The sequence below is a fragment of the Copadichromis virginalis genome, linkage group LG19 (assembly GCF_057382275.1).
Source record: "Copadichromis virginalis isolate Kocher_CV1m ecotype Utaka linkage group LG19, C_Virginalis_male_GT1.1, whole genome shotgun sequence".
NCBI classification, from domain to species: domain Eukaryota; kingdom Metazoa; phylum Chordata; class Actinopteri; order Cichliformes; family Cichlidae; genus Copadichromis; species Copadichromis virginalis.
The window spans coordinates 13,811,611-13,838,000 of NC_140636.1; the positions used below are offsets into that span (position 1 = coordinate 13,811,611).

The 26,390-nt window shown below is 44.8% G+C and overlaps 1 protein-coding gene across 9 annotated transcripts in view; it reads left to right on the forward strand.

Annotated features, from left to right (window-relative positions):
- myt1lb (myelin transcription factor 1-like, b) overlaps positions 1-26,390 on the forward strand; it is a 105,249-nt gene that overhangs the window by 18,461 nt on the left and 60,398 nt on the right. For 8 of the 9 annotated variants that reach the window (XM_085442390.1, XM_085442389.1, XM_085442393.1 and 5 more), the window contains exons 2-4: positions 14,714-14,827; positions 20,276-20,321; positions 22,517-22,550. In XM_085442390.1, coding sequence (XP_085298516.1) covers positions 20,276-20,321; positions 22,517-22,550 — 80 coding nt within the window. In that variant the 5' untranslated portion in view covers positions 14,714-14,827. Of the gene's footprint in view, positions 1-14,713; positions 14,828-20,275; positions 20,322-22,516; positions 22,551-26,390 lie in introns of those variants that run through there. The other variant, XM_085442397.1, reaches the window with a different exon arrangement.

Sequence of the window (26,390 nt, forward strand, 5' to 3'; positions counted from 1 at the left end):
AGGCACGAAACGAGGAGCCGGAGCGACAAACGGCGCCGTGTAAAGGTCGAAAACAGAAAGCCGTGAATGAGGCGCAGGGACACAGGAACGCGGCCTCTCCTTCGGTCGGGTCTTTAATGTTTTAGTCATGTCGCACCGAGCTGCTATTTTCACCCCCTTGACACATTTAGATCACGCCATGTGACTGCGTCGTTAGGACGCTATTTCTGAACACAGATTCAACCCCCAGATCAGAAGGCAGCACAACGATGCTGCAGAGAGGAGCTGCTTTCAGGCCAGCCCAGGTGTGACGCTCACTGGCCTGATTGACAGACCGACAGTGACAGCGAGGAGGTTTCCAGGATTGTCGAAACATAAATAATGTAAACGCTTCTATGCGACACGTAGAGGTCAAACACCTGGCAGGACGCTGCTCTCAGACGCTGATAGTTTGGCTGCTCCGGGTTAAACCTCCTCGTCACACGAGGTCTTTCATGTTGACTTTTGCATGTTCTCCTGCACAGGCTCCTCCCACTATCCAAAGACATGCGTGTCGGGTTAATTAGGGAGTCGCTGGGTAAAAAGAAGCTCCCTCAGCCGCCTCAGGATGTTACAGTACAACTCTGCAGATATCCTGATATGAGTGAAGAGGAACTCACACTGCTGGTCCCTGATCATTGGCTGTAACCCGCACAGCTGCAGGCCCAGCTCTCATCACCACTCATGACCTACCACGTGAAATCAGGATAAGCTGGTGTTTGAGGTGGTGAAGTCGCCAGGTGGTGGTGCAGCCCACCTCCTGCCCTGCCCTCCGTCCCATCCTCTGATAGTTTCAGGATCACCTCTGTGCTGCTGCTTTCCCTGCTTCCGAGATCTCAGAGCATCACTGCAAAAGGAAAACTACCATATTATAAAGTCTAAACTTAGCTCCCTCCGTGTGTCATAGTTACGTTTATATATCATATTCTTCTGTTTCACGAGCTTCGTGATCAGCAACAATAAACAAGTCAAATAGAGCCGAATGAAGCACGTTTCTATTTCTGTGGTGATGACAGTGCAGCAGGTTTAATTTCGACTGTATAATATTTCCCGATCATCACGTTTGCAGAGTTAAAATTGCTGAAGGAAACCTCTCTGCAGAGGCATCTTCAGGACGCAGACGAAACGTTAGAATCTGGAGGCCGATTCGACTTTCCTGGTGTTTGGACAGCTGAATTATTGGATCAGCGTGTCGATACGTGATTCGAGGTGCTGAGGAGGGTTTTTATGGCTTTCTCTCGGCTACAGTTACACGAGGTTAATGTTACAGCCGTGCGTGGGAGTGTGAATGTGTGTGTGTGTGTTTGCTGCAGGGCGCAAAGCTGCTCCAAATGTCCATCTGTGGAGTTCACAATCCACCTGAGCCCACTCACACATGTGCAGCCCTCCTCCTCCCCCCACTCACACACATATGCAGAAATCCACCTCAGAACCTCCAACGCTCGCTGCATACCTGCGCAGCTCGCCGAGTCTTTTTCTGGTTGCAGCTCCGTTCAGGCGCCATTTGCATAAAAACATCCCACCTTTTCTCGAGCTGTCACCTTGATGTCGCTGCGGCACGCAGTGTGATATCAACATAACAAGTTTTCTGACAAGGATCCAGAAACGCACATATACATATTTCACAACAGGTGTTAGGAGACATACGAGGGAAAGAAAAGACGAGCCCCAACACAGCGACGTATACGTGCAGCCATTCATGCGCCGCTCGTGTTTGCAGCTCGCTGTAGTCTCAGTTTGTGTTTCAGTGTGTGCTGGCACGCCGAGCGCCAAGATGATAATTACTGAAACGAGCTCCACGTCGCCGGCGCGACTCTGGGACGATCTCCAATCAGATTCATTCGCAAGCGGCGCGTTAATCGCACGTTTCTTTTCTGAGATTCGGTGTGTTTGCCGGCGACACTCGTCGGGGATCGGTCGCAGCTTTACGGCTGCTGCGTTCACACCGAGCCCGCCGGCATCAGCTCCACGCACAGCTGAGCTTTTATAGGTCGGAGACTCGGAGGCCGCTTTCCTCTGGAGTTGGGGATTTTGTCTCGTTGCTGCTCTTTGATGAAGTCGTTTTATTTCTTTGATGGGATTGTGTAACGTCCAAAATCACAGATTATTAATGACGTCATTATGTTGGTCTCTCATTATTAATGAGATTAAAAGTAAACAGTACAGCTTGACAGCGTGCTTCAGGGTTTCTCCTCGCCGTTTGCACGTGCACGTGAGCAGTGCACGTCTATCATGTCTGAGTAAATATCCCCACATTAATACGGAGGATCAGAGCTGTCGCAGTCAAAATAAAGGAAGAATAAAAACATCTAAATATTTAAAACAGACATCAGTCCAAACTGACATAAATCAGTATTTGTGATGTAATTGCTTCCTGTGTGATTTGTATTTAAATTATATTAATTTATTGTATTTGTTGTTACATTTATTTTTTTTCTTTTCCGATTAATTTTGGTTTGAATTATTTTCAGCGTTTCTCATAGTGACACAGGGTAAAAACAGGCTGCAGTTACTGTGTTTTTAATAAGAATATCTGTGCACTGCGTGCTGCGGTGGCTTCTGACAGTCGTTGTGTTGAAAGTGTAACGTGACCACAATGAGGCACATCGTGAGACGTTCTGCTGTTAAATGACTGTAAAGTTGCAGCAGCTACATTTGCTTTGTTACTCCTGTTCATACTGCTGTGATCTACAAACACATATAGTCTTTATAGCGCCATGCAAACCAACAGCTGACCGTCTGTGCTGTTTATTAACCAGTCACACCTTCCATTCTTCTTCTTGATGTTCTGGAACGACGGCATGAGATCAGCTTTGTCGCGATCCTTCTGTTTAATGCGTGCAGCTGTTGCAGGAATGCTACTCGATCAAACGTGTATTTAATGCATGTTTTTCTGTAAACTCTGAAGACGATTAATCGCTGCAGAATTCCTGGTCGAGGAGGCTGAACCTGCAGATTTGTCTCAGTCCCGCAAACATTTTAAAGTAACCGTCACAGCTCTGCTGAATGAGCGATTTCTACTTAATTATTCACAATCCTGTGAGGTTTTTCCGTTTCTGTATGTTAGCGTGCAGTTCTTATATGTGTATAAACTACAGTATATGTTACAGCAGCTTTTCTCCACGTCTGCCAGTAATTAGTATCATCGGGCCCCAATGTGACCAAATATCAAAGAGAAATTAAAAATGCTGCTGTGGAAGAGTTCAGGTCTTAGGAGGTTAAATCAACAAATAAATGAATGCACTCAGTTTTATATGGAAAAATCCGTGACAGCATTTCTTGTGTCTTACAGTAAACACGCAGTAAAAAGAGCAGGTGCAGTAATTTCATGTAATCTAACAGTGAAATTTGACATAATTGGAGGCAGAGGTTCTGCTAACAGGAAATGCATCCAGCTCGTGTATAAAAACAGGAAACATGTGAGTCACTCGCAGGTGTTAGTGACTAATAACGGCGATGAAGCGGCCTTGCTGTCTTATACGTGCAGTGAATCCGGCAGACTTGGGGTGGAGGGCGCAGCCCGCCGCCGTCCCCCTCAGAGGATGCTCTCTGGCTTTGGGGGAGCCGTTTTTAAATTACCGTGTGATTCATTCAAATCGAAACAAATTCTGCTTCGTGTAGCCCGATGCCTTCGAATCCCACACTGGAAATGCGGAGCTGATTTGAGCAGAGAGCGAGGGGACCGTTTCTATCCCGTCCTATTAGGGGCTGCTATTTTTGGTGCCACAGGATACCCAGTGACTGTGTAGAGCCTTGTCAGTGACGAATGTGTTTGTGTGAGAAACAGGGGTGGGGTGCCTTCCCACAGGAGGATGTGTGTGTGTGTGTGTGGTGTGTGTGTTGGTGGAGATGGATGGAATTGGGGGGATATTCAGTGTTTTTCTGTCTCGCCTGCAGCGCTGTGTGTGTGATGGCGAGAGAGGCAGATAGAGAGACGGCATGTGTGAACGGTGACGGGGTGTCCGCTCGCTCTCTCTCTGCCTCTCTCCCCTGCGGTGATTCGGTGTGTGTGTGCCCATTAGCTTGCCCGAGCGAGTGTATAGCTCTGAATATTTTGTGTGTGCTGCCATGCTTCGGTGCCTGTGCTGAGATACAGCACGCCTTACTAGGAGTACCTTTGTGTGGGAGTGTGTGCGTGCACGCGCTACGCCTGCTGTCATCCTGGGGTAAAGCCTCAGGACATATAGGGTCATGTGACAGACAGCCCTATCTATCTGCAGACTGCATCATTGGTATTCTGGGTAGACGCTGGCAGTCAGGCAGGGGGTGGGAGGGCAGAGGAAGGATGGAGAGAGGGTAGAAGATGGGAAAAAACAGAAGAGAACAATAGAGCTCATCAGTGCATTGAGACCAGGGTGCAATCAAACGCGCACAAACACGTTGATTTAGTCCACGTGTTTGTATACCTGCAACGCTGAGGCGAGCGCGCTCATCCTGCTCTCGCACCGCGTCCTTATCAATCAGTTCCGGAGATCCGATACGACTGAGGAGAAGCAGCGAAGGTTGGAAATGCCACACAAAAGGAGCTGCTTCGTTAGCCGTGCCGGAGAGCGTCGGCCCGGCATCGGGTTCGCATAGCTTCAGGTTAAATTCCCCTCTGACCAGATAAATGATCGCTAACCTTCAGAGAAATCATTTCACTGCACAATCGTGCAAACGGGGTCTTCACAGTGGTCTTTGTGACCGTGTGCTGAGGGAAGATCATATAAACTGTCCCAGTAAACAAGCATTCAGCCTCCAATGACAGGTGGACACCGCGGCTCAGATTTCTGAGCACAAAGTGCAGCTAGGAAGATGTTCCTATCGATCAATCTGGACCATTGTTGTAGACAATGTGACATTACTAAATAAAAATGGATCACATTTAATGTTCAAGTGTACAGAAGACACAAACCTCAAAGCTGCCACGCTCCAAATGTGCAGCACCGCTTCATGAACTGATCGGGACGCTTCGTTACACTTTATACTGCAGGTGTTGCTGAGCGTTCATGGAAAACTTATCGCTACAAGTAAAAGCAGATGTTATGTTTGCAGGAAATCAATGATAATTGGTCATAAAATGTAACCAAATAATGCATTTGTGTCCGATGCCACCAACACGCCAGCGTGACGCCGAGGTCTCCTCTGGCCATGTGACTCTTTGTCATCCAGTATTTGACCTCCTGAAGGCAGATACTGTAATAATGTAGCCGATAAAGGCAGGTATGTTTGAGAGTCATCAGTGTAGAAGTGTACGGCAGCATCACAGAAAACTGAGCTTTAAATAGATGCTAAACTACAGCTTTGATGTATAAGTAACACATTTTAATCCCACAGAGTCAAAGAATAATAATGTGCTACTTTTAGCACCAGTGGCTTGATGCATGGCGATATAACTGCCTGTTTAGGACACTGACTGACGGTTATGACTGTAAATCATCTGATGTAGATCTTTGTGTTCATCTTGTTTTCATTAACTGGAGGTTTAGCACTGAAAGCTGCTCCGTTATTGTCAAGCCCTTTCTTTACCCTGCACATGTAATAAATGAAGATTGCAGTCACTGCCCAAGGACACCTGCTGCATAAATTAATGGGCTGAAACATTAGTGATAACGTGTAGTTCTTAAGTCTGAGACAAACCACTGTAAGTCACTGAGCCTTAAGAAGAGACATCACACCTGGACGTTTGGACCTGCTGGTGTCCCGGGCCGATGGCTGCAAACTGCTTAGAATGACTGAGAAACTGTACACGGGACCTAACAGTGAACACATCAGATGGGAGCCTGCAGACAGCCAGAGCCTGTTCCTTCTTCTTAAGTGGGAGTGGGCTTTGATTGCATTTCATCCAATTTGATATGGAGCCCAATAACAGCATGCATGTTGGCTGATTAAGAAGAAGGAAGGCAGCATGGAAAAGCCAAAGAAACGCTGAAGGTACTCAGAGTCACGTCTGAGTAAAGCTCGTCCTGACTGTGAAACGTGTCACCGAGGAACCAGATAATGGAGCCATCCTGAAAAACGTTTATGGATCTGGAGTTTATCATGAAGTGTTTTGAGGAATGATGTCAGCTGGGTTTCTGGCTGGATGAGACAGCAGCCTGGGCTTTTAGTCAGGCAGACATCTAAATGTAATCTGCTGATTAAGCTCCAATCACACGGGCCTTGGGACCTATCAGGGACCACCAGCCGCTCTGTGGGGTCAAATGCAGATTTGGATTTGCTGTTTGAAGACCAGTGAATGTTTGTGAGGGGTTAGCAAGCAGTTGCTGCTGATGCACAGCGGCTCACGGACGTGTCAACGTCTCGTCGTTGGGTGGGAGCGCTCCATTGTTCTTCGTGCCGCCTGTGATGTGCGGGCGGTTTCATTTTTCCTTTAAGGCCTTTTTGATTTAGTTTGACCCAGGAAAAGACAACCAGCTGCAGTCATCAACTTGTCCCCAATCTCTCAGCAGTTAGTTGGCGAATGAGGTTTTCATGCAATACGTGATTGCACCAGTTTCACCTAGCGACCTGCACCGAGCGCTCCCCACACGGCCGACTGATCTGTGGTTTGGATCAGAGGGCAGCCGTGTGTCTGCAGACGTTATGGGTCGTTAATGCTTTGTGATTATTTTGCTTTCGCAGGTGTAACAGACGTCGTCGAGCCCTGGGGACGCGGGGAGAGTCTCCGCCTCTCCGCCGGTGTGAACGCTGCTGTTTTCTATAGGCGGAGGCGCCGCTCAGCCTCCTGTTTTCCTGCGGCTGTTTCAAGTCTCCCTCCTCGACCTTGGTGTTCTATAGCTGCCGGGGATGAGAGATGGTGTTAACACTTCTAAAGGCGTAAATCACCTCTCCCTCTCTCCCCTCCATCACTGCTATGTTGTTCTCGCCGCTCGCTGTCTGTGCTGAGAGGTGATTGGAGTCTTCCCAGTCCCATAATAGGCCGCTATACGCGCTCCCTCTCTGCTTTTTTCTAACAGCCACAGAGAAGAAGAGAAAGAGAGGAGACTCATCAAGTAATTAAGGCCCTGGCTCTCCCTTGGAAATTAAAGGAATGGCCCTTTGCTCTCCTCTCTCTCTCCCTCTCTCACTCTGATTGCTGTCTGGCTTCTTTCCTCACCTGAGTATTTCGCTCTCTCTCCCAGGCAGCCAGCCCATATTGCATTGTGCTGGTGATTACCCCACTGTGGGTAATTGCGGCGGCTGTTCGCCCGATGTTATTTCCCCCACTCTGCGAGCTTACAGGGGAGGCGCCTCCCCAAAGAAGGAGGATGGAGGAGTGCACTTTTAGCTGCGTGTGTGCATTTGTGTCTTTTTAGGAGGGGTGCAGCTAATAACGAGCACGGCGTGCGTGTTGCCGCGTTGCCGCGTTGCTTTATTTTCCTCCCAGACTGCTGGCGTGGACACAGCGCGGCTCGCCGCCTGTGTTTGCGAAGCCTCGGCAGGTCAGGCGCGCGGTCAGTTCCATCTCTGGCGTCCTTGAAGAGAAAAGTGGGTCAGAAAACTGCTTTTACCTTGGTGTGCTCTTCCTCTTTGATAGGTGCAGGGAAGTCATAAAGAGCCGGTCCACTTCACTGCCTGACAGCCCCTCTCACCCTTGAACCTCGGAGTCTCCGACGGCACCGCTGAGTCCAAAGATATTTTGTGGGAGAGATTCAGACCAACAGGCAGATTCATTTTCTAGCTGTTGTAGCAGGAGATCAGCCAACAGCTCCAATCAGAGATGTGCTGATTTGATGCAGGTGTGTCTGTTTTCTCTGCCTGTGCGCCCGGTGTGAGAGGCCCGCAGCCTCAATAAGATTAGAGAGGAGAGGGGCGGCGGGGGGAGGCGAGTCAGCTTTAAAAAGGCATTCATATGTAAACGAATATGCTGCGTGATGCTGTTTTAATTTTTTCGGTGTATCCGATGAAGCAGAATTTTACTTTCACGTGAATATAAAATGAACAGTTTCAGCTTCGGGCCCTCACAGTTCGCGAGGCCGTTATTGTCCCGTGCAACGAAAAACTCTCAGGGATGAAAAACATGTTTAAAGATGATCCCGGTACCACTGCTCCGAGCCCACGTGGTGATCCGAACCCCGAGAGTTTACCCAGAATGCACTTCTGCTCCGAGCCCACGTGGTGATCCGAACCCCGAGAGTTTACCCAGAAGGCACTTCTTTAAGTTTTCTCCATTGAATAATCAGAAATGTGAGTTTGGCTTTAGAGCTTTTAAGCTTAAATGTGTTTCCACAGACTTGAGTGGATTTCTGTGGTTCTCAGTGACAACGGCTCAAAATTCCCCCAAAAACCAAAAATGTGATGCAACACATGAAAATGTCATCTTTTTTATTTTCTATGAGTTTGTAACTTGAACTGAATCTTTGTGCTTTAGTGACGATAAAGACTCATAAAGTCATACAATCAATAAGAGGGCAGATTTCATTGGCTGTCAGGCCAGGCCACACCCCCATTGCTGGATGAAATAGTGAAGTGGTGCTGCTCAGTAAACGACAGTTTTCAGAGCTCGTTTGGAGAAACACGGGTCTGCTCTGTTTGATTGCTCGCCTGTTTTCATGGACTTTGACCAGCTTTTCCCACCTCTGTGTACTCGGAGGGTCTCTGAAAATATTCACATTTTGAAGGTTAAATATCGCATAGCAACAATCAGCTGATTGGTTGATTTTCCGTGGGGTGACTGGATATGAGAAGGTGTGATGAAAAAGTTTGAGACGTGTAACGTGTCGTCCTTGCTCTTCACCTGCAGCAGGATTTGTTGGGGAAACGCTGTAATATTAAAGCAGGCTGGATGCAGGGTCGCAGGATTTGTTGGTTTGTGCTGTATCAATGTTTTGACAGTGTGGTCAGTGTAATGCCTCGCTGGATTTAGAGGGTTTGGGTGGTTTAGTTTGGGGATATAGTGGATCAGGTCTTTTTTTACACCGAGAACCTTTTGAATTACTAACCTCTGTGCTGTCGGGGCATGAGGGGAGGGAGGGGGAGCTCCTGCAGACGCTCCGGAGGTGGATCTGCTCTCTGCACAGCCGCATGAGCAAACGGCGCCGACGTGGCGTTAGAAGGTTCGGGTGCCTTTCAGAGAGGAGATGCGTGCTGCTGGTTTTATCCCCGTGTGTTTGCGGTCCATTGATTTCCAGCGAGTGGCGTGAAGAAGAGAAAAGGCGCCAGCTGGCTTCATTATCAGACCGATCCCATCTCCAATAAACACATATTTGTACGCAGGCATACGTTAATTCCACTTCTCATCACCGAGTTATCTCGCCCTCTGCCTGCACGCCGTCGTCCCCTGTCTCACCTTTCTCTGAAGAAGCTCGTGTCTGCGCTGCTTTTGGGGGGATGTAAATATTTTATTCCTGTGGATCCTCATAAAGTATTGAATTAGATTTTTTTTAAAAGGCAGGTCATAAAATGTTTTAAAGGCTCTTATTTTCACTTGTGAGACATAAAATTCTACATTGTTTTCATTTGTGTGTTACATGTGCGTTTAACCTGCAGGTTAGAGACACGCTGCGGTTTGCCTTCTGCAGTAATGACTAAGGGGTGATCTGTTTTCTAGCTTCACATTTGTATGGTGACACTCTTTTAGAAAGGCTTTGCATGAGTCACAGTTCATAATAAGCCTTCTTTATTTCATAGCCGCTCCCTTCATTCTGTATGAAACAAGCCCGTGTAGCTCCTCCACCTTTAAGCCAGCTTCTTTTGGATTGGCTGTCCTACAGTGGCTCTGAACAGCAGGTGGGTGGGGTTTGTAAGTCTCAGTGACATCACAGAGCTCCAAGAATAGAAAACACGGTGATAAACTGAGTGTTTAGAGCAGGCTGCTGCCTGAGCTTTGGGCTCACAGCGATTACTGAGTTCATTATTAGAAACTATACAAAGAGATAAATCGTCTCTCTGTGACCGAGCTGGACGCCCGGTCACAGCAGCTACGACAGTTCGGTAAAAGAATAAATGCAGAGACAGAAACAGTTAGACTGATGGAGTCGATTAGCTAAACATACAGCGGTGAGCTTACATCTAAAATGAAGGCAGGTAACTGTCCTCATCCTTCATGGCATAAAGCCTACTGAAATGGACACATATGAGGGAATAAGTTAGAGTAGAGTAGAGTAGAAATATCCTTTATTTTCCCTCATTGACAAGACAAGAAGAATATAAAATAAAAAACAAGAACAAGAAGGCAAAAGACAAAAATATTGTAAAGTTATTGAAAATATAAACTCAGACTCAAAGACACGTGCAGCTCAGTAGCATCATTTCTTCAAAGAAACTGCAGAGATGTAAATAACTTATTGTGTTTAATAAAGATTATCTCTGTTTTTGACTCATAATTTTGGAACATTTCTTCATATCATGGTGATAAAAAGCAGCGTCAGATCCTCCATCACCCACCGCGGGACGTGTGACCAACAGGAGACGGTCTTACCTGTGACTCTGAGGAGCAGAGCTTCTGTTATCTAAAGCAGCAAAGATGAAGAATCAGGACACACATGGCTGAGGATGCATCTGCAGCCTGAGTCCTTCTTCATCTCCTCTGTGCGTGTGTGTGTGTGTGTGTGTCCGAGGCAGTGAGGAGAATAGAGGATACAGAACATAGAGGAAGAAACAGAGAGAGATTTCATCTCCTCTCAGCCTGTATACATATCGAGAATGTAGGTCAGGCAGCCCCAGTCGCTCTCAGAGGCTGTGTGTGTGTGTGTGTGTGTGTGTGTGTGTGTGTGTGTGTGCGTGTGTGTGTGTGTGCGTGCGTGCGCGTGCTTGCTTACACATCACATGAATAAAGCATGTGTCTCTGCTGTAATATGTGCTTATATGTGTGTGTGTTTCTGTGTGACTGGTGTGATTTCTTTGGGTGTGATGTGTGTAGTTTGTGTCACAGCCCATTTCCCATACTGCAGTGTACATCACCATACAACAGGGTATCATTACAGTGAGTGAGTGAGTGTGTGTGTGTGCGTGTGCAGCCAGTCTTCCAGCCTATTTACAGTGTGTACTGTGGCTTTGATAGATAGAGAAGCCCAGAAAAGGGCAGGCATGGTCTCTTCTTTTTCTCTTAGGAATACACACACACACACACACACACACACACACACACACACACACAGTCTAACAGTCCTCGGTCATATATTCTTCCTTTGTAACAAAGGAGGGGAACAAGAATAGCTGTGTGCACATCCCAGTGTGCGACTGTGTAAGAGTGTGTGTGTGTGTGTGTGTGTGTGTGTGTGTGTGTGTGTGTGTGTGTTCCCATTCGAGCTGAAGGCCGATTCCTCCTCCGCTTTGCTGCCTGTCGCTGTCCTTGTGCTGAAACGTGCAGATTAGCAAACTGACTGCATGACCGGAACAACATCGACACCACCAACAGCCACGCTGCATCGCTTTCTGCTGCAGATACACACCTTTTTCGGTCTTCTTTTCTCACACGCACACGCTTCGTGCTGATGAGGAGTCACAGAGCTGTGATTTGTCATCAGCCTCCACATGAAGACCTTGATCAGAGGACAGACCCATCACTTGCACTCTGATTATAAAGACCCAGGAGTGTGTGTGTGTTTTTGGGTATTTAATGGGGTAAAAGGAGGAGAAATTTACTTGAAATCATTCGCAAAACTTGATGAATTTGTCCTTAGTTAGGAGACGCTACATAAAACTTGTGCTGATTACTCACGTTAAGCTCGATGAAACTACCTGCAGTTCCTCTGACGTCCACCGGAGGCTCCACCAGCCAGTCCGTGCCCACAGACTCCCATGTTAAACTAAACATGTTTACAGCCTGATACAGAAACTGCTTTTGGTGCCTGTTTACATTTTATTAAAATGTAAAGCTTGCATTATTGGGGGCGTGGCCTCTTTGACTGACAGGTGGATGGTGACACAGGCGGCTGTAGCAGCTAGCTGCCTGCTAACTGTTTGTGCTGTTGGAGCATTTGGGACCATTTTTAATGACATCATCTGAAAATAACTTGGCTGCTGTGAGATTAAGATAAGTTCTGGGATTTTATGTGGATGTTACTGAGCAGTGATTAGCAGGTGTCTGTGTCTGAGCTGGATCCTGCAGGATCTGGATCTGGGTTAGTTTGTGATGTTTGCTTGAGGACTCTGAGAATCTTTCCCAGTATCTATTTATGGACGTATGTCACCAAAGCTCATTGGTAAACATTCCAGGAAGTTGAGCCAAGGTCCAACTTCTTGACCAAACTTGCTAGCCAACAGAGCGACTGAACCAGTCTCATGACTTCCTGTGGAGTGAATTACAAGAAAACTACAGTTTTTTCTTCATGGTTTAGACCTTGATAAATGTTTTGCATGGTGCTGGCTGTGTGGATGTTGGTTATTTGCTGCCCTCTCCAGATGTTTGACTCCAGAGGTTTACTCTAGGGGTGGATACTGTGTACTGTGTAGTATCGTGATATTTTGTTTGCTAATAATGTATCGATACAGGGACAGCAGAAATTGATATTTTGTTACAAAAAGGTTTTTGTGCTCTGACTTCAGAGCATGTTGATCCTTTTTCTGAGCAAGAATCCTGACATTCCTTCACTGTCCAATTGTGTTTAACTGTTTTTTGGCAGCGATAAACATGACAGTTTACTTATTTTAATTTAAGACATGTTTTATTTTAATTAAGTTAATTAACTTTTTTGTTTAATGTAAAATTATATTTTGTTTTAATTTACTTTCAAATTCTTCAGTTGCTGAATGGGCTGCGTAGTTTTCATAAATTGCATAGTTTAGAAAGCTATAATTGTACCAGATGGTTGCATTCAGTTAAGTTGGACTAGACTGTAATACAAACCGTTCAGTTTGTCACCAATAAAACTGGCTGAAATGAGAGAAAGACTGAGTGCGAGACTTTGATATTAGATAAAATGAATATTGATGAAGTTTACCTTTATGTACAGAATCTGAATATCGCAAAATATTTTAAAAAATTGGAATAATATCGTATCGCGCGTTAAGTATTGTGATAATATCGTATCGTGGGATGTATGGTGATTCCCACCTCTAGTTTACTCTGTCCTGTGACTGCTGCTGAACTCAAATACAGGAGCTAACCTGCTGTAGTTATTGATATTATTGCAAGTAAAGATGAACACAGATGAATTTTTCCAAACCCGTTTAACAGAAAGATGCTAAACAGGTAAAAAATAATAAAACATGAAACTTTTGAATGATGATGTGAAGATAATATCAGAATGTTTAAACAGAAATGGAAACTTTGGGTGAGACCTGATTATTACTGATGTTTCTGTGCAGCTTTTTCAAACCTGACGCTGTAGATTTACTCCAAACTGTGCAGCAGCAGATTAACGACCTCGTGCTGTGGTTGGATCATCTCAGACCTTCTCTGGGCTCAAGTCACCTCCATTTTTGGCGTCTTCAGTCCATCACTGAGAACACCCTTTAATTTACAGTTAAACATTTGAACTTTTTCTACATTTTCACTGGATGCTACTTTTCTTAGATGAAAACATTTTTGCACAGTCGTCCGACAGACAGACGAGCGTTCGCCTAAAAAGGTGCTCAGAAACAGGAAGCAAACGGCACGATTGATTCTTTTACCTCTCGAGCTGCTGTTTTATCTGCAGGTTTTACATTTCTCGCAGCCACCCACGTCCGAATTCGCTCCGACTTTGTTTTATTCCCACGTTTTCTGAATGAAATGCCCCGGAGGCTGTAATCAAATACGAACCGGCAGCCTCTGACGCGTTTTTTTTTTTCATGAAACAAAGGCAGCGGGGCCGCGCTCGTGAAGTGAAAATATAGTTTGAGTGTCCCATTGTTTCACATTAGGGTTTCCTGTTAATAGCCACTTTCAAAGTTGTTTGTGCGATCCCCTTACAGCCCCCACCCACGCTGCCTCCGCACGCACCATTCAAACTACAAAGAAGAAACGCTGCAAAGAAAATGGAAAGCAGAGGTGTGTGTGTGTGTGCGTGTGTGTGTGTGTGTGGATGGGGGGTAGAAAGAGACCCCCTGCTGGTTCAAAGTAAAGTCCGCTTAAGCACCAGCACTCCTTTTACATAACGCAGACACACTCAGTGTACGGGTGTTAGTCCTCAGGGAGCAGCTATTGTTTGGATTCACTCTGCTTTCAGCGTGTGTGTGTGTGTGTGTGTGTGTGTGTGTGTGTGTGTGTGTGTGTGTGTGTGTGTGTGTTACGGCCGTCTGCTGCACTCCCTATGGGGGCCTTCACTCTATACACCATCGACACCTCATCTGTTCTCGTTCCATACGTTTTCTCAATTAGCTGCAGCGGATGGAGGAGCATTGACAGGCAGAGGGAGGGTTGACATGTTCTCTCACACCTCCGTCTCTTCCGTCTTCTTCCCTTTCTCCATCTCGGGTCATTTTTTTTCCATCGACAGAGCGGGGACAGAGCGGGAAGTCTCTGCCTCCTCTTCCTCGCGCTCAGCAGAGGATGGAGAGCTGAGGAGAGAAATCATGGAGGCAGGCACGGATCATTAGCTATATTTGTCCCCACTTCCTGCAGCAGATGATAGATCTAGCTAATTACCCCATGTTGCCAAGCCTATCGCACACGACAAGCGGCCGTCGTTATGGCGGAAATCAGCGTTGGCTTTGGCGTGCGCCGCATAGCTGACGCTATATGACTATTCATGAGCCCGGAGTCAAAGGAGGAGAGGAAATTTCAGATCCTGTCACGGCTCTGTGTGTGAATGTGATTGTTCTGGGAATGATTTTAATGATGCGTGTTCTCCTTCCTCCCTCTGTGCAGAAAATGAGTTTGGAGGAGACGTGGTGAGCCGCTCCTCCCTCGCCGAACGTCAGAAGGTCACGCTGGAAGCAGAGGTCGGGGCCAACGAGCTGTGTCACGCCCACAACGCTTCAGGTACAGCGCGTCTGCAGGATCATTGCCATTCATGTTGGTTTTCCTCCTGAAATCATGGCAACAATGAGCTTTTATGACTCTTTGTACTGATTTCTGATTTATTTATTTGCTCACACAAAAATGTGTTGGCAAAACCAAACTGCAGGTTCTGGAGCTTCAGCTTCGATCGCTGCCTGGATATAAAAAGCAGATTCAGCGATCCGTCCAATAAAAGCTTCAGCCAAACATTTAGGAACCAGATTTTTTTATTTTAATTTATCAGCTTATCGATCCCCTGCTCTGAATCCTGTCCTGCTTCCTGGGAAAGCACCTGAGACCATGAAGTCATCAGGAAAGTGAGCAGGAAGCTTATTTTCCATACAGTCAGCCAGAGGAGTCGCCCCCTGCAGGACAGTAGAAAGAACTGCACAGGTACATTTTAGTGCTAGTGTTAGCTTATAGCTGCACCCTGTTGCATAGATGTGGTCACCTCTGGCTCCACCAAAGCAGCGGAAAGATCGCACAAACATGTCCTGGTGGCGTGTCCATCCTTTATGGCTAAGTCTGAACTGTGGTGTAGGGTCAGGTGACTATAGAAGCCCAGATGTTTACAGCTGCTTTTATGTTTAGTAACGATCAAACGCGAGGCTCAAAGATGGAATGTTTTCCAAGCGTCCCGGATGGCGAGGCTGAATAAAATCAGAGTTTTATGAAGGATAAAACACGAGACCCGCTTAGGCGTTAAAGAAATCAGGTTAGTTTCACATCCATACCGTTACAGCGCGCTGTCATCGGCGGACCAGCTCATAAATTGTTTTATTCTATTGCGATCGCAGCATTTCAGCGCCCTGCACAGCTGCTGTCACCCACCAAAACCATTTTCATTCCTAGTTAGGAATCACTCCCCAGATTTCAGCCTCACACACACACACACACACACACACACACACGCCGAACGCCCACTCAGATGCTATCTCGGCGGCCCTTCACACTAATTCAGATGCACTTAGCGTCGGTTTGGCACACGTGTTTACTGCCACTGGATGATGCACGGCGTAAATACCTATTTGCAGTGAAATTCGATAATGCCAGCACGGTTTTGGTGGCTCCCCCCTGCTGCTACGCTGCACAGAATATCAATGTGTGTATGTGTGTGAGGGTGGGGTTGGGCGCCATATGCCTGAAACGCATTCTCCCAAAACTTCAAGGGTAAAACAAAGGGAAGCAATGACGATGTGAACTGTTGTGACAGATGTCTGAGCCCCACCCCCTCCCCCCCCTCCCCATCACCACCTAAATCGTAAACACACACATACAAAATGCTTGTTCTGTGTCTCTGTGCATATTCCAATGCTAACCCCGTTTCTCCTCCCTGAAACCTTTTTTACATTTTTTGATGCATTTTATTTTGGCATTGATCTCGACTCTGATCAGTGCTGCTGCTGTTTCCTATATGTGAGCTGAATTAAGAGTCTCGCTCCCGTTCATGACCTGGCTTCGTGTGTTTGTGCAGCCCAGGCTAATATTCATGGATGCAAATCAGAAAACACGTGAAGAACTTCCGAATAAGGACGCGCTAAAAGGATTGTGCTCGGTTTGGATTCTACCAAACAAACCCACGAGGACGTCATGCGTGAAATGAAGAGTGAATTACTCCGTTAGCTTCATTAACATTAAGGTTGTGCATCAAAACTCTCAGCCTCTCTGAACTGGACTCATTCTGCTGCTTCCAGCTCTGTGGTTTCATCAGTGAGCAGCTTTGCATGATTCTCTCCTCGTAATAATCCTTCTTTAACCGCCTCACCTCATCCTCTGTCTGAAACTGCTTTAGCTCCTCCCCCTTTAAAGCATTTTATTCTGATTGGCACTCTGTGACAAATAAACAGAAGGTAGGTGTGGCTTCTGTGCCTGGGATGACCATGTAAGGGCCAGCTCTGTGACGTCATAAAGATCCCGGAGAATAAAAAAACAGTGATAGTCTGAGCTGTGCCTCGCAGCACTGCTGAACACGTGTTTGTCATGTTTGCACGAACACGCGGCGCTCATCAGAGGGTTCATCTAGGCGCCACTGAGTCCTACACCAGTCTGAAACGTGATTGGCTGACTGCAACATTAATGTTCAAGCTGAGATTTTGTGTTTCTGTTTTTTTAACTGGCCAACAAACATTTGTGGCTGTTGTCCAACTTCAGACTAAATTCTGCTGAAACTTTTATAATAATTCCTGTAATTTTAGCAGGAAGGATTACTGTTGAGCCTGTGAAAGCTGATGAAGCCGTTTATTGTTGTCAGTGTAGAAAAATAAAAAACTCTGATCTTTGCTGTTAAACTTTAATGGCCTGTAATAACTTTGTTTTTGAAAAATATCATTTTAGTTTTGATGTTTTGATGCAAACGTCACCAAACACAGTGCATACCATGACTGGGTAACTCTGCAGGTTACTCATATTTTAGATTTAACATATTGTTTTATTATTTTGTAATGGATGAAGCGTACAAACTGTGGGGGTCCGGGGGGAGCACTAACCTTCTTCCAAACAGGACATGCGGTTCCCCGGCGATGCCAGGGACTGATTGCAAGTATCTGAGCAACCTTGGCCAAGGTCACCTGCTGGGATGCAACCTGTCTGCAAACAGTCTCAGTCTGACTGATGGAGGTTTTTCACGGCCTCATTAATAATCACAGACAGGTCGTCAGCAACTATATTCTGGTTTTGTTCTTATATAGAAGCAAAGTTGCTGCGCGTTTCAGGCCTGTGAGCTTCTGGAGTCTGATTGGAAACAGTTGATGTGAGTTTCTGTGGATGTAGACGGCAACAGATTTGTTTCCTCTTCATCCAGTCACACACTGATGACTGAGAGTCTTATTCCTGTTTCATGGATGTGTTAAAGCACCAAACTGCTTCAACGACAACAGGATCAAACGTTTGTTGGTTACTGTCTCCAGCTGCCATCCCCTCGTGTCCTGCTTTGAATCACAGTTCTTACTTTGAAAACGATGAACGATGAGTTTATGAAAAAAAAAAAGGAAAATTCATTAACTTAAACATTTACCGAAAGTTCAGTGGACAGCTTTCATTTTGACACACAATCAGTTAGTTGGGTTAAATCTGCTTGCTGTGCAGAAATAATCACACATGCAGAGTTTTCTCATTGTTCGAGGTGTTTTCTTAACTAAGCAGTGTGAACTTTTGGAGCAGGGATCAGCGTGACTCAGAGGTCATTCATCTGGGCCTTTAATGCCATTGATCCCAGCTCTAATTGAGACACAGACAGAGAAGGAGTGGGCCTCCAACTAATCCTCAATAAGCAGGCTAACCTTCATTACAGCCGTGACATTTTCCCATGGGGTGCTAAGAGAGAGAAAATGCCAGACGGAATACGCATGACTCGCCAACATATGGCGAGCTGCAGAGGCGTGCGCGCTTCCCAGGTCCAAGTCTCCTGAGGAAGCTCGAGGGAAGTAAACGACGAGGCTTCCCAGATCCGCTCGTGTTCGGCAGCGACTCGGGCCTCGCTTCAAACCCTCAGAGAAAGTCTGACAGCGTCAGATAGGCTCTGTTAGTATGCATGTGTGTGCATTTAAACAAGCCGGGCTCACACTGTAGTCCACAGCTCATATCTCCTCTGCACGCATGGAAAGGCCAGCCGTCGCTTACAAATCAGTTCACAGGATGTTGGAGGCAGCTGAGAGATTTGGAGACATTTTTAAAGGTGCTTTATGTTGCAGGGCCTCCCGACTGAACCGCACGTGCTGACGTATGTCGGACTAACATCCTGCTTCATCTCCGCTGATGAAGTGAAGCGAAAACCGTGAAGAATAATCCAAAGTCCAAAGTTTCAAACTAAATCAAATTCTTGTGGCCACGCAGCAATGTTTGTCCCACCCATGATACCGCTGGGGCTCATGTATGTCAGACCTGCACATCCCTCTGAGGCAGGTTTATCCTCTCAACGAGCCGTCATAAATCCCAACACCTCGGAGCGTCCCTGCTTTATTTCCAGATGTCCCTAAATATTCATGCCTGCCTGGCAGGTTTGGGCTGTGACGGAGGCCCTGTTTGGATGTCTCTTTTTATTAAACGTGATTTATTAACACCACACTTACTTTACTGTAGAGCCCCTCAGCTCTAATGGTGTGTTTCTTTACGAACGCCCATAAATGTTTCGACGGGAGAAAAATAAAATGATGAAAAGCGAGGATACCTCGTAAATCTTATTAGTGCAGTAAGGAGGGACCGGCTGAGCGTGTGTTGTTGGTGTGTGTGAGAGCGGGAGATTAAAATGAGACTAAAATGCCCAGTGCTCTCCTGTTTTATCAAAGCTTCTCTGGAACAACGAGCAGCGGCGATGCTATCGCTCCAACATGTGTAATCCACCTCAGACTGGATGAAAAGTCACCTTGTGGGTTTTTATACCTCATGTCAGCTCTTCCAGGACGGATGCTGCAGTATCTGCGCCTTTCATGGAGACGTAAAAGTCTTTGTTCCTTCGTGTGCTGGCTGTGTGCTCGCATGGCTCATGTTAATAGTTAGATGATTCCCAACAATCACTTCAAATCAGCAGGAGGAGCTTCTAATGGTGCGGACAGGAAGTGCTTTTATTGTGCAGCTCAGTGTTTTGATATTGGTTTCAGTGATCCAAGTAAAATATTCTGTCCTGACAGAAGCGCTAATTCGTCAGCTTTCTGAGCCCCTCCTGGATGGATGAACTCCTCACCCATCTTTGAGGGAGAGGCCGGCCAAAATAAAGAAATAAAACCTACAGTTCCTCTAACGCCCACCAGGGGCTCCAGCAATGATGGGAGTCCTCATGTTAAACTGCCCTGATACACAAAGTGCTTCCTCCTTCAGGACAGCTGTGTGACCAGGAAATACTGTTCTTCAGCCCCACAGCAGGGCTCCATGTGAAAGTAAGGTGGAATATTTATCCCAGTAAATGAAGAGCCATCTGTGTTTGATGAGGTCAATAAATCTGTAACATGACTGATTGAACAGTCACATGTTTATTAGGGGTGCAACGATACACAAAATTCACGGTTCGGTTCGGTTCGACACTTTGGTGTCACGGTTCGATATTTTTTCGATACAAAAAAAAAAAAGTCTGTGTGACCACATCTGTTGTGGTCAGACTTTGGAAATTAATACGGTTCCCAAAGAGTTTCTGAGGAAAAGCGAAGCACAGCATTGGCGTTACACCCGTGGGTTTGGCTGTTTGCTTTCATGAGGTTTTTAGGTCTCTGTTACCAGTGCAGGGCGACAACTCAAATCTTACTGAAGGATTTTAATCATTTACACAAACGCTGCCGTCAGTCGTCTCGTGAAATGTTCTTTCCAATGTCGGGTGTGAATTGAAATGTTTGACAAGCTGCAGAAAAGTCCCGAGCACCTGAGCGAACATGGATCCAAATGAAAGCTAATTTTGCGACGTGTCTGTTGTGTGTTTAACAGCTTGTTTGTGCCTCTCTGCAGATGGAGGTGGATGCAGATGATAAGCGCCATCGCACACGCTCCAAAGGTATCTGCACACACACACACATGCACACATACACCATTCAGGGTGACCTTCACTCCCCCAACACAAACACACACAGCGCACACACGCTACTGCACAAATCCCAGACTGTCACACTCGAGTTGGCTTTTCTCGCGGCTCTCTGCTCCTCTATCGCTCGTTTTATATCTGACAGAAACAGAAATCCACATTTTAAGAGCTTTGTTCACAATGAAATATCTACCGCAGCGATATCCACTCCTATGAAACCCTGCGAAGTGAAAACAGGTTATTGAACTTTATTTAAACCAAAGAAACGGCAGCTGTCAGCGACTCTCCTTTGGAACATCTCAGTAAAACTGAACCGAGGCTCAGTCCACTCTGTCTGAAACATCTAAGATGCTACATTCATATTTTATCCCCTCCAACTCTGAGTGCCCGACATCTTTGACCAGGCGAGGATGAAAGTGGTGACCGCTGCTCCTCCATCACGAGGATCAAGCAGCTCGTCAGCCGTGTGATTGAAGTTCAGGCGAAACCAAAGATGTGTCACTGAGATCATCGTTCCCTTCATTTAGACAGAATCATTTAAACAGAGAGCATCTGCAGTATAACATGGGACTGACCTTTGACCTTTGTTTGCTAATCCCAGTGATGTTTAAGCCCGTATCCTTCTACAGCTCTCATCTGTGAAACTAGTCCCAGCTGTGTAATGCCCACTCAGGCTGTACGTAGCAGTTAAAGCTGTTAGACAAGCAGCATTTAAAAAAGTTTAGTTTTGGCAATCAGTGACATACAAATCATCTCAAACGGACATCTAACAGTCCTGCAGGTCATACACACACAGCAACGAGTCTGCTGTTTGGGTCAAGGGTCACGTCTGTGCACCAAAGGACAGGTTCAAGGTTTTTTATTTGTCACATGCATAGTTATACAAGTATAACACACAGTGACTGATTGAACAGGACAGGATCCCAAACGTCAGAATAGAATAGAATAGAATAGAATAGAATAGAATAGAATAGAATAGCACTTTATTGCCACTGTTCATGTACAAGGAAATTATGGGATCTTGGTGACTTCGAGTTCAGGTTTTTAGACTTGCATTTTTAGGAATAATCCATTTTATTATTATTATTATTGTTATTGTTGTTGTTGTTACTTTCAGAGCTTCCATCATCTACATGCTTTTTGTCCCATGAAATTAAAGTGAAATATTCCAACAAACCAAAGACACATTATATCTAAATTATTCTCATTGTGATGGCTCGGATCTCACAACGTTACTTTTTTCCTTTCAACATATTTATTTGTTAATTTATGATCACTCGTGACACTTGAACACTTTGCACTTTTTTAAATCACAGATGTTAAATATAAATAATCGAACCAATTTTGTTTTCATGAAAGTTTAAAGATTATTTCTTATCGTCACACCAAACGTTTCTGCTCCAGCTGCCTTTGAATACAGCAAAATAAACGTGTATCGTGTGCAAACATGACAGCGTTTTACTTTTTACTAGCACAAAACCCAAATGTGTATATATATCATATCATATAAAAATATTATATCAAAATAAAATACTGCCACAGAGAAATTACAAATGAAATTTCGACTCTTATATTATAAAGTATATTGAATTTTTATAATCATATTTGTCACCATGTTGAGATTTTTCCTGCAATAATTCTTTTAATTTTAAATCATAGATTTGAATGAATTTCTTTTCAGTTTCCAAATGTTGTAATATTTAGATTTAGAGACAGTTTATTAACGTTAAACTGTCGTCTGACAGTAGTTTTTAATGTTTATCTTAAAAGCTTTGTTATTATTAGTTTCAGTTTTTTTAATTTATCAAATATGATATAATATTTATCAGTTTTAGAACAGGTGTTAAATTTCAGTGTGAAGTCCACTGACTCACATTCATGTAGTCGTCCTGGTCTTCATACATATATGAAAGTGACAACTTTGTGACACTGCATCGTTTCCATATTGTTGATCCAAACATTCAGACGAGAGTAATAAGCTGCAGACAGATCACACACATGTCCTCAGACACAAGTACAGATGATGAATATACGCCTGCATTCAGTGACGTTCTCTCCAGCTTCGAGTGTTTCCCTGATGATGTCGCAGGAAACTGATGCAGAGTCACAGTCGTGGCCGTTCAGGCGGATTTCACATGTTTCATAATCTCTCTGTGTTTCTCTTCCAGTGCCTGTGGATCCAGCATTAACAGAGCTTTTCAGGTCAGTGGGAATGAACACACACACACACACACACAAACCTGCCTGTTTTCCATGATGATCCCATACTCGAGATTCTTCCTGTGTGAGTTCCACACTCGCGTCCCTCCCTTTGGACATCCTCTGATAACAGCAGAACAAAAACATGCACCACTTTCTTTTTCCAACTCCACACATGAAATATTAAATAAGAGGATTTCTTGTCTGTTTTTGTCTAATGTTCTCAATGTTATTTCGACGATGGTCGATTATCAATGTATTAAGCATTCAGCACATTTCCTTCTCTCTTTCTACGCCTACAGCCCTAAAAGTTCTCGCTGGGTGAGTGGAGTGGGTGGAAGGTAGAACTTTATTCTCTTTGTCACTGGAAAAGTTTCCTCTCAGAACAGTTTTAGGAAGTGCCGTCATTTCTAAAACCATCCACTGTGTCAGGAACTACTTCAAGATACTAATTAGCTTAATTTACCTGCTTTAAGTAAGGTAACGTGACTGGAGCCACATTTAAGCTGTTAAAGCTTCGTGCTGGAAAGTGCTGCTAGAAAAAGAAAATGTTGGATAGAATTGTAAAAAACATCTTGTTTGCTTTATATTTACACGATGTATATTACTCACCTGACAGTCTCCAGACTAACATCAGGCATCTTATGAAAGGCTGTGACCCTCCAGGTTTAAACAATTATCACCCTGTTAATCTGAAATAAACTCTTAGCTTATATGTTTGGCTGATATTAATATCTTAGGTGAAACTGACGAAAGTCTGACGTTCGACTGGGTCATGGTACCAACAGCTATGTTGGGAACAAATCACAATATTAATGGACCAGAAGAATAATTGTGTTGTTGTATTTGTCGATCCGAGTCTGGTTTGGTTGTGTCGAGCTGCTGTTAGGCAGACTTGGTGATGCTGCTGGAAGCTTCAGATGTCAGGTTTCCTGAAGAGTTTCAGAGGAGTCCACCATGGTTCAGGTTAATTTGCACTATCATTAATAACATATGTAGCACAGAATATGTTTACAGCTAAAGTGCACCTTTATGCAGATGACACCATACTTTACTCAGCTGGCTGTACAGAGTCAAGCTTCTCATTCAGCCTGACGAGACAGCAGCACAAACCTGTTCCTGTGATTTATGCTAATCACAGTCGGCTCCTTGTTGGGGACCCGGAACTTTCTCTGAACTTTTTCTTATTTTGAACCTTTGCATAACCTTTGAACCTTTCTGGTCACCAATAAGCTCTCTAAAGCTGGAGGCTTTTGTCTGTCAGGGAGAGTTGAGAGCTTTTTATAAAGTATTATGTTATTCATGTTTTATATGATTTAAGGTTGTGCCTTCATGGCCAGATCTTCCTTGAAAAACAGGACTTCCTGGTTTAAATGAGGTTTATGTGCTCATTACAGCAAATTATTTGACTTCCATAAGGTTGTAAGTGACGTTAACTTTAACCTCCTAAGACCTGAACTCTTCCACAGCAGCATTTTTAATTTCTCTTTGATATTTGGGCTGATTGGGGTCCGATGAATGTAAAAACAAAGAATTACCAGATTTTTTTTTTTACCTTATTTTTGTTTTTAAGAAAAATCAGAGCCACATATGAGGATATTCGTTTAAAATTCTGATAGAACAGGAGCAGCATAATGTCCTCATAAGTGAATATCAGGTGCTTGTAGAGCAAAATTGAGTATTTTGGTCTAAATAACCCAAAATGTGATGTCCACATATGTGGACACCAGGTCCTAGGAGGTTAAAGGGCAATTTAAAGGTGTGGGCAACCACGTGTATTGCCCCCTTGTGGCCATTAAAAGTAAGGCACATTTAAGGCACTTCTGCATTGCCAAATAAAATCCTTGAATTTCCCTCAAAACGAGCTCAGACTTCCTGGGCGGTCTGTTAGTAACGTTACGATCAAATCGAATAGGGACCTTGTGAGTTGGAATCGAATCAATACCCAGCGCTAAGTAACACCACAGCAGCCACACTGTTGGTGGATAATGTCATTAAAATGCTCCATACATGGTTCAGAGGTCCAGTTCAGGTGAAGCCTAGCTGTTAGTCAGAGAGGCCACAACCCAGTAATGGCCTGACTCAGTTTTCGAGTGGACATTAGAGGAAGTGCAGGTTTTGGTTGTTTATTTTCCTTCCCCTGAGGAGGGCGACTGGTCAGGACAAGCAGTTACCATTAATGAACTCCAGTTAAAGGCTGCGGCCTCACTCCTCGTCCCCCTGAGACTGTCGACCCGCTGTAACATAAGTCAATAAGCTTATGCGCCTCCATTCGGGCCGTGTCACTCTGTGAAATACCTGAACAGCTCCTAACAAAGCTGTGGATACACTGTGCAATCCAGGCTATCTCTTAACCAATACGGACTCTTCTGGTTAGACGGTGGAGGCTAAGACAAGGAGGTGCTGACAGTGCGCACAGAGGCTCGAATATACATGTGGCATGCTCGTTTTTCTCTATTAGCCATGTTGTGTCACCTGGTTGAAAGTGTGGATGCTTCAGTGTCCTCTACTCGTCTTTGCGAGTTGTTTCCACCACAGTAATGTGTGAGTTTCACTTTGTCCTTGGCTGTGTGTTCGGGGGGTAAGATAAGGGTTCCTGCCTACCTATATATCAATAAATAATATTCCACCTGGAAGATTACTGCGTAGCCTTTAGCTGATATTCATAGATAGTCCAAGGTGTACTCTCCCTGCTCTCTCCCCCTCTCTTTCAGTCTTTCTCCCCCTTTTCTATCATTCTCACCTCCTCCTCCTCCATCCCTCACTGTGCTGCTGCCTGCAGATAGTAATTAATCAGGGGATCGATGGGAAGCCTATCTCCAGGCTGAGGCGTCTATAATGTCGATAATGCTGCTCGATGGCCTCTCTCCCCGGAGAGCTGATAGTCTTCAGGGCGAACACGCTTGACACGGGCCGTTCGGCTCTGCGTATGTGTGTTTAAAATCCTATTCAGCATGGACACTATATGATCACAGTTACAAATGCAGTGAGAGACAAATATAGTGCTGCGTAAAGAAATTAATATGAAAAACTAATAATTTCTAAGATGAAAACTGTTGATTTATGTGAAAAAATCCCCAAAACCAACACAAACCTTTTTGACCTGATTTTACTGATAATACTTTAAAGGCTGATTTTACATAATTTTCCATTCTTTCTTTTTAAAATATTCATACTTTAATATTTATCTACACATTAGTTTATATCCCGATCTGCTGTCCTTTGTTATTATATCATTGTTAGAGAATTGTTATAAAAAACAGAAACAAACTTGATTTAAAACCATAAAAATCTATGAATTCAATATATTTTAAGAACCGCTCCAGGTTTAATACGGCTGATCCATAAATAAATGTGTTTGGGTAAATGCTTTTATTGGACCAAGATCGAGTGCATTAAGTGTCTAGGTAATGTTATCAATATCAGGCTTGCATATGGTAAATGGACCTGAGTGACATTCACATGGCCCATGTTTCTAATAATCAGCGGATGTGCAGTAATCCCTGAACAGATTGTCACGGTTTTTTCTACTTTTAGATTGAGGTGATGTCATAGACAGGGGATATTCTTAATATGGTCAGCTTGTGCAAAGAAGCCCCACCCACCTTTGTTTAGGAGGGGCAGCCAATCAGAAGAAAGTTGCTAAAACAGCTTGTTTCATACAGAGGACGATCTGAGGAGCTGCACCGGTGTGACGTACAAAAGGATTATTTTGGACTGTGAATCATGCAAAGCTGCTGTAATGGAGTGACAATAAAGATGTTAAGGTTAAAAGAGAAGAAAAGATCCACTTTGGTGAATAACTGGCATGATAAATACAGCAGCAGCTGTGCTGTAGGGCAC